Source organism: Pelodiscus sinensis, chromosome 1, assembly GCF_052426305.1.
Source record: "Pelodiscus sinensis isolate ZL-2025 chromosome 1, ASM5242630v1, whole genome shotgun sequence".
NCBI lineage: Eukaryota > Metazoa > Chordata > Testudines > Trionychidae > Pelodiscus > Pelodiscus sinensis.
The window spans coordinates 360,877,686-360,885,911 of NC_143052.1; the positions used below are offsets into that span (position 1 = coordinate 360,877,686).

Genomic DNA, 8,226 nt, shown 5'->3' on the forward strand with positions numbered 1-8,226 from the left:
ATAGGCCCGGGGCCATCTGGGGCACGGATATTGCTGGGGCGTCGGAGGGGTTTTGCTCGGGAGGCTTCAGGCAGGCAGCTGAAGCGCTCTGTGAGACTGGTTTGTGGCCTGTGTGGAGAGGTCGCCAGTCAGGGGGACTGTAAAGAGCCCCGGATTTGAGCAATTCGCCCTGAGCGGACGCCCTAAGCTGTGCCCAGACACGGCCCGGTCCGTCACAAGGACCTACAGCCAGGGGATTACAACCGAGTCAAGGAGGCCCTGCTGCACAAGTTCGGGCTGACCCCCGAGATGTACAGGAAGAAGTTCCGGGGGGTACAGAAAGGGCCACGGGAGACCTATGTGGATCTGGCCTCCCGCCTGGCACAATACTGCCGCAAGTGGGTGTCTGGAGTCGGAGCCCAGACCGCAGAGGAGCTGCTCAAGCTGTTCATGATGGAGCAGTTCTATGAAGCATGCTCACCCAAACTGAGGCTGTGGCTCAAGGACCGGAGACCAGAGAACCCCCAGGAGGCCGGGAGGCTGGCGGATGAGTTCACGGAGAGCCGGTCCGGGTGTGAACCGGAGTCCTGGAGAGAGAGGGAACCGCGCAGAGACCGGTTCTCGGCGGAGCAACGGAGAGAGACACCTCCGAGGCGAGCCCCAGGGACCAGGACCAGTCATCGATACCCCAGAGAACCAGCCAGGCCCTGGACAGAGACAGCCCAAAGCCTAACTTGCCATCGCTGTGGGCAAAAAGGCCACAAGAGGGCTCAGTGCACCAGGTCCCAGGACCGGGGACTTTCCAGGGTTAACTGGCTGGGGCGGGAGGAAGGGCAGGCTGCCCCAGAGGCAGGGGCTGGCAGGCAAACCTCAGCTCAGAGAGAGGGGAAGGATGCTCAGTGCACCTCCCCTGGGAGGTCTGATTCTCAGGAGGCGGATTTCTCCGTGTACCGGGTGGGGGCAGGGTGGCCCCTGCGGAGCGAGTGCCTCATACCCCTGGAGGTGGATGGTAGGAAGGTGACGGGCTTCTGGGACACGGGGGCGGAGGTGACTCTGGCCCGATCCGACATAGTGGCCCCGGAGCGGATACTACCCCACACGCAGCTGACCCTGAAGGGCATAGATGGGTCCCCGTTTAAGGTGCCTGTAGCCAGGGTGCATCTGAAATGGGGGGCCAAGGAGGGCCTCAAGGAAGTGGGCGTGCACCCGCACTTGCCCACCGAGGTGCTGATGGGGAATGACCTAGAGGAGTGGCCCCATGAATCCCAGCGGGCTCTAGTCACTACCCGGAGCCAGAGCCAGCGGGGGGCTGACAACGTGGGTCCAGGGAAGGACTCCTGGCAGCGTCCTCAGGGTCCCATCCCAGTGGACACGGGGTCCAGCCAGGCTGGGACTCCGGACCTAGGCAGAGGTGGGGGACAGGTCCCGATCCCTGCCTCAGCAGCTGAATTCCAGGCTGAGGTGCAGGCAGACCCCTCCTTGCAGAGGCTGAGGGACCAGGCTGGCCTCCATGCAGCTCAGCCCCGGGGGAGAGGTGGCCAGGAGAGATTCCTGCAGGAGCGTGGACTCCTGTTCCGGGAATGGCTTCCCCCCAGGAAGGCGAGGGCATGGGGGGTCCAGCGGCAGCTGGTCGTCCCCCGAAAGTATCGCCTCAAGCTGCTGTATTTGGCCCACGACGTCCCCGTTGGGGGCCACCGGGGGATCCGGAGCACCCGGCTGAGGCTGCTCCAGCACTTCTATTGGCTGGGAATCTTTACAGCCGTGCAGCGGTACTGCCGGTCCTGTGACTCCTGCCAGAGGGGCGGGAAGGCCCAAGACAGTAGGAAAGCGGCTTGGGGGTCTCTACCCCAGATAGACCCTCTGGGCTTGCTGAGAGAGTTATGGGAGGGGAAGACCTCCCTGGATGGAGCTTCGGGGGTGGAAGCCGCCCTGGCTGTCCAGAGAAGGCTCGCTGGGCTCATGGCCCCGGCCCGAGAGACCCTGGCCAGAGATCAAGGCCAGCGGAAGGGTGGGTGTGACCCCCGAGGGCAGGCCTGTGCCAGTCGCCCTGGAGCGGGGCGGCGAGTGGACAGAGGGAAGCCAGCTCATGTGGGGCCTCACCAGGCCCAAGTCAAGGGGAGCACCCATGTCCCCGGGGCGGGTTCCCACGCAGAGGACCCGAACTTCCCTAGGTCACGAGCGGAGTGACCCTGCTCAGTTCGCTCTCAGAGGGGGGAGAACTGTGACGTAGTGGGGGTACTTGCTGGGCTGTGGTGACCCCTGCTGTCTGGAGCAAGACCCAGCAGGGAAAACCTCGCTAGGCAGAGGTAAGGCCAAACTTGTTGAGCCAGGGGCCAGACACCCCCCATGGAGAGGAACAAAGGAAGGTGGATGCTGCCCTGGCTGGGGGGCAGGGCTGGAAGTTGGTTAGTTGGTTGCTGGCTGTCTGTGAGGATGGATGAGACAGCCTAGGGAGAGGAGCTGGAGTTTAGGGGCCCAGTCTCCCCCCAACTCAAGGGGGCCTGAGGCATCCTAGCTACATCTGTGCTGTGCTGTATCCTGGAGAGGCAATAAACTTCCTCAATTCTACTGGCTGGTGCAGTCTGTTTGTGCCATTTCGGGGTGCAGGAGACGGGGGACCCCAACGCGCCGTCACAGGGGGTACCGCAGGGGGACACTCAGCACTCACAGAAGGTGTGCAGGCGGGGGTACCGCAGGGGGACACTCAGCGCTCACAGAAGGTGTGCAGGCGGGGGTACCGCAGGGGGACACTCAGCGCTCACAGAAGGTGTGCAGGCGGGGGTACCGCAGGGGGACACTCAGCGCTCACAGAAGGTGTGCAGGCGGGGGTACCGCAGGGGGACACTCAGCGCTCACAGAAGGTGTGCAGGCGGGGGTACCGCAGGGGGATACTCAGCGCTCACAGAAGGTGCAGGCGGGGGTACCGCAGGGGGACACTCAGCGCTCACAGAAGGTGTGCAGGCGGGGGTACCGCGGGGGGACACTCACCGCTCACAGAAGGTGTGTAGGCGGGGGTACCGCAGGGGGACACTCAGCGCTCACAGAAGGTGTGCAGGCGGGGGTACCGCAGGGGGACACTCAGCGCTCACAGAAGGTGTGCAGGCGGGGGTACCGCAGGGGGACACTCAGCGCTCACAGAAGGTGTGCAGGCGGGGGTACCGCAGGGGGACACTCAGCGCTCACAGAAGGTGTGCAGGCGGGGGTACCGCAAGGGGACACTCACCGCTCACAGAAGGTGTGCAGGCGGGGGTACCGCAGGGGGACACTCAGCGCTCACAGAAGGTGCAGGCGGGGGCACCGCAGGGGGACACTCAGCGCTCACAGAAGGTGTGCAGGCGGGGGTACCGCGGGGGGACACTCACCGCTCACAGAAGGTGTGTAGGCGGGGGTACCGCAGGGGGACACTCACCGCTCACAGAAGGTGTGCAGGCGGGGGTACCGCAAGGGGACACTCACCGCTCACAGAAGGTGTGCAGGCGGGGGTACCGCAGGGGGACACTCAGCGCTCACAGAAGGTGCAGGCGGGGGTACCGCGGGGGGACACTCACCGCTCACAGAAGGTGTGCAGGCGGGGGTACCGCAGGGGGACACTCAGCGCTCACAGAAGGTGCAGGCGGGGGTACCGCAGGGGGACACTCAGCGCTCACAGAAGGTGTGCAGGCGGGGGTACCGCGGGGGGACACTCACCGCTCACAGAAGGTGTGCAGGCGGGGGTACCGCAGGGGGACACTCAGCGCTCACAGAAGGTGTGCAGGCGAGGATACCGCAGGAGGACACTCAGCGCTCACAGAAGGTGTGCAGGCGGGGGTACCGCGGGGGGACACTCAGCGCTCACAGAAGGTGTGCAGGCGGGGGTACCGCGGGGGGACACTCAGCGCTCACAGAAGGTGCAGGCGGGGGTACCGCGGGGGGACACTCACCGCTCACAGAAGGTGCAGGCGGGGGTACCGCAGGGGGACACTCAGCGCTCACAGAAGGTGCAGGCGGGGGTACCGCAGGGGGACACTCAGCGCTCACAGAAGGTGTGCAGGCGGGGGTACCGCGGGGGGACACTCACCGCTCACAGAAGGTGTGCAGGCAGGGCAGCACCTTGGGGTTGCGGTACCGGTCCAGGCAGATGCTGCAGACCAGGAACTGCTTGTCGATCTGCCGCACCACGGGGCTGGCGCTGGCCTCGCGCTTGGCCATGGCGGCCCCGGTCAGCAAGGCCGTGGGCCCGACTGCGACTCACCTGCAGAGCCAGAGAGCGGGGCTGAGCCCAGCACGGCCCCCCACACCCATGGGCGCACCCCTGAGACCGTGGGCAGAGCACCAAGGGCAGGGCCCAGCGCTGGGTCTCCGCTACCCTTTGAGCCTGGGAGCAGGGCACCTCATGCCCCCTACTGCGCCCCCCTGGTGGCGCCTGCTTGTGCTCCAGGACAACCCCCCCCCCCATGCGCCCCAGGAGCCTGCCTCGGCTGCAGCAGCTGCTGCCAGGCCCAGAGAAGAGCAGGCACCCGGCAGTCAGACACCACGGGGATGGAACCAAGGGGCTCTGACTGGGGATGCAGGCACACCCCCGTCCGGGGCCACAGTACATCCCGGGGGGCTGCTCCAGGCAGCACTGCCCCTGTGCCAGGCTCTGCCTCCCCCAGCCAGGTCCCCGCCCCCCGAGCATCAACCCCCCAGCTCCCCCCTCCCCCGGAGCATCAACCCCCCAGCTCCTCCCAAGAGCATCAACGCCCCAGCCCCCCCTCCCCCAAGAGCATCAACCCCCCAGCTCCCCCCAAGAGCATCAACCCCCCAGCTCCCCCCTCCCCCGGAGCATCAACCCCCCAGCTCCCCCCTCCCCCCAAGAGCATCAACCCCCCAGCTCCCCCCAAGAGCATCAACCCCCCAGCTTCCCCCTCCCCCCAAGAGCATCAACCCCCCAGCTTCCCCCAAGAGCATCAACCCCCCAGCTTCCCCCAAGAGCATCAACTCCCAGCCAGCCCCCCCTCCCCCCAAGAGCATCAACCCCCCAGCTTCCCCCAAGAGCATCAACCCCCCAGCTTCCCCCAAGAGCATCAACTCCCAGCCAGCCCCCCTCCCCCCAAGAGCATCAACCCCCCAGCTCCCCCCTCCCCGGAGCATCCCCCCCAGCTTCCCCCAAGAGCATCAACTCCCAGCCAGCTCCTCCTCCCCCCAAGAACATCAACCCCCCAGCTCCCCCCAAGAGCATCAACTCCCAAGCTCCCCCCTCCCCCGGAGCATCAACCCCCCAGCTTCCCCCAAGAGCATCAACTCCCAGCCAGCTCCTCCTCCCTCCCCCAAGAGCATCAACCCCCCAGCTCCCCCCAAGAGCATCAACTCCCAGCCAGCTCCCCTCTCCCCAAGAGCATCAACCGCCCAGCTCCCCCCTGCCCCGGAGCATCAACCCCCCAGCTCTCCCCTCCCCCGGAGCATCAAACCCCCAGACCCTGGGTCCCCTCAGTGCTCTGCATCCCCCAGAACACGGCCCATCCTGGGTCTGCCCCACCCCAAAGAGAGCACTGCTCCCCCGCCCCGCCGCCGGCTCTGCATCCCCACCCCAAAGGGCAGCACCCCCCATCTAGTTCCTTCCCCCCCCCCCCCAGCTCCACATCCCTCTAAGAGAGCCCCACAGCCAGCATTGCATCCCGCCTGCCCCCGGGCTCTGAGCCCCCCGGGAACCCCCCCCAGAGAACACTCCCTCTGAAAACTGCCCCCCGCACCGCGCCCAGGCCCGCACCCCCGCAGCAGACGCTCCGCGCCCCCCCAGCCCGCACCCCCCCGAAAACCGCCCCCCCGCAGAACGCTCCGCACCCCCAGCCCGCACCCCCCCGAAAACTGCCCCCCGCACCGCGCCCAGGCCCGCACCCCCGCAGAACGCTCCGCACCCCCCCCCCCGCAAACTGCCCCCCGCAGAACGCTCCGCGCCCCCCCAGCCCGCACCCCCGCGCAAACTGCCCCCCGCACCGCCCTCCCCGCAGAACGCCCGCCCCCCCCCCCCCGCAAACTGCCCCCCCCGCAGAACGCTCCCCGCCCCCCACTCACGCTCGAGGCGCCGCGCTCGCTCCGCAGGGTCCCGGGCCCGGGCGCCGCCCCGCCCTGCCGGCCATTGTGCGGGCCGCAGCTGAGCGAAGTGACGTCACGTAAGCCCCGCCCCCAGCGCCACCGCCCCGCCCCGCCAGAGGGCGCTCAGGGGATGCAGCTCGGCCGCCCCCCCCGCTTGGCCCCAGCACTGCGCCCCCCCACCTGCCCCCCATGTACCCTGCTTGCCCCCCCACCCGCCCCCCCACCTGCCCCCCATGTGCCCCCAGCCTGCCCCCCCACCTGCCCCCCAAATACCTCCCAACCTGCCCCCAGCACTGCCCCCCCCACCTGCCCCCCAAATACCTCCCAACCTGCCCCCAGCACTGCCCCCCCCACCTGCCTCCTCCCAACCTGCCCCCAGCACTGCCCCCCCACCTCCCAACCTGCCCCCAGCACTGCCCCCCCCACCTGCCCCCCAAATACCTCCCAACCTGCCCCCAGCACTGCCCCCCCCACCTGCCCCCCAAATACCTGCCCCCTCCCAACCTGCCCCCAGCACTGCCCCCCCCACCTGCCCCCCAAATACCTCCCAACCTGCCCCCAGCACTGCCCCCCACCTGCCCCCATGTACCCCGCAACCTGCCCCCCCCACCCTGCCCCCAAATACCTCCCAACCTGCCCCCAGCACTGCCCCCCCAGCCTCCCCCCAGCACTGCCCCCCCACCTGCCCCCCATGTACCCCACAACCTGCCCCCAGCACTGCCCCCCCAGCCTGCCCCCCAGCACTGCCCCCCACCTGCCCCCCAAATACCTCCCAACCTGCCCCCAGCACTGCCCCCCCACCTGCCCCCCAAATACCTCCCAACCTGCCCCCAGCACTGCCCCCCCACCTGCCCCCCAAATACCCCTCCCAACCTGCCCCCAGCACTGCCCCCCCCACCTGCCCCCCAAATACCCTCCCAACCTGCCCCCAGCACTGCCCCCCCAGCCTCCCCCCAGCACTGCCCCCACCTGCCCCCATGTACCCCGCAACCTGCCTCCCCACCCTGCCCCCCAAATACCTCCCAACCTGCCCCCAGCACTGCCCCCCCAGCCTCCCCCCAGCACTGCCCCCCCACCTGCCCCCCATGTACCCCACAACCTGCCCCCAGCACTGCCCCCCCCAGCCTCCCCCCAGCACTGCCCCCCACCTGCCCCCCAAATACCTCCCAACCTGCCCCCAGCACTGCCCCCCCACCTGCCCCCCAAATACCTCCCAACCTGCCCCCAGCACTGCCCCCCCACCTGCCCCCCACACCCCCCAGCACTGCCCCATGTACCCCGCAACCTGCCCCCAGCACTGCCCCCCCACCTGCCCCCCAAATACCTCCCAACCTGCCCCCAGCACTGCCCCCCATGTACCCCCCCAACCTGCCCCCAGTACTGCCCCCCATGTACCCCCCCAACCTGCCCCCAGCACTGCCCCCCCCACCTGCCCCCCACACCCCCCAGCACTGCCCCCATGTACCCCTCAGCCTGGAAGGAAGTGGGGAGTTCTGGGGGTTCAAAGGGGGGCGCTCAGGGGGAGTTTGTTGTTGCAGAGAACAACCCAGAACTGGAGCCGGTGTCTGGTGCCTGGTGCCCCCAGCCCCAGCTGGGAGGCAGCAGAGGGGAGCCCCAGTGACCCACCCAGGGGTCCCAGCGAGGGGGGAGCACTGGACATGGAGGGGGGGAGGAGAGGGGCCCGGGCGACCCTCTTACCTGGAAGCAGACACTGGCCGGGGGAGGGGCGGTGGCTGGGGTATTGGAGGCTCTGCTGGGAGACGGGGGCTGTTTTGGGGGGCCGAGGGCAGGCAGGGCTCAGCCGGCTGCGGGGAGGCTGACGTGGGGCTGGGGCCCAGGCCGACTGGCCCGAGGGAGCCTTCGCCGTGTTCAAAGCTCCATAGCCCCTCCTGCTGGGGGCTGGCTGGGAGGACCCCCCCCCTCCAGTGAGACAGCCCCTCTCAGGGGCCACTCCAGTGTAGCGAGGCCCACTCTCACCTGGGGGGGCCCCTCCGCCTCCGGGACGGTGCCTCTCCCCTCCACCTGCCCCCAGCACCGCCCCCCAACCTGCCACCAGCCTGCCCCCAAGCACCCCCCAGCCTTCCCCTCCACCTGCCCCCAGCACCGCCCCCCAACCTGCCCCCCAAGCACCACCACCCCAGCACTGTCCCCCCAACCTGCCACCAGCCTGCCCCCAAGCACCCCCCAGCCTTC

At 68.7% G+C, this 8,226-nt stretch overlaps 1 protein-coding gene across 5 annotated transcripts in view; it reads right to left on the reverse strand.

Moving 5' to 3' along the window:
* The window catches only part of TRIM3 (tripartite motif containing 3), a 49,653-nt gene extending 43,533 nt beyond the window's left edge, over positions 1-6,120 (reverse strand). The window contains exons 1-2 of one of the 5 annotated variants that reach the window (XM_089775854.1): positions 4,432-4,672; positions 4,037-4,210 (exon numbers count right to left, since the gene is read on the reverse strand). In XM_089775854.1, coding sequence (XP_089631980.1) covers positions 4,037-4,167 — 131 coding nt within the window. In that variant the 5' untranslated portion in view covers positions 4,168-4,210; positions 4,432-4,672. Of the gene's footprint in view, positions 1-460; positions 755-4,036; positions 4,211-4,431; positions 4,673-6,012 lie in introns of those variants that run through there. The other 4 variants (XM_089775853.1, XM_089775857.1, XM_089775855.1 and 1 more) reach the window with 4 other exon arrangements.
* Positions 6,121-8,226: the final 2,106 nt, after the last annotated feature.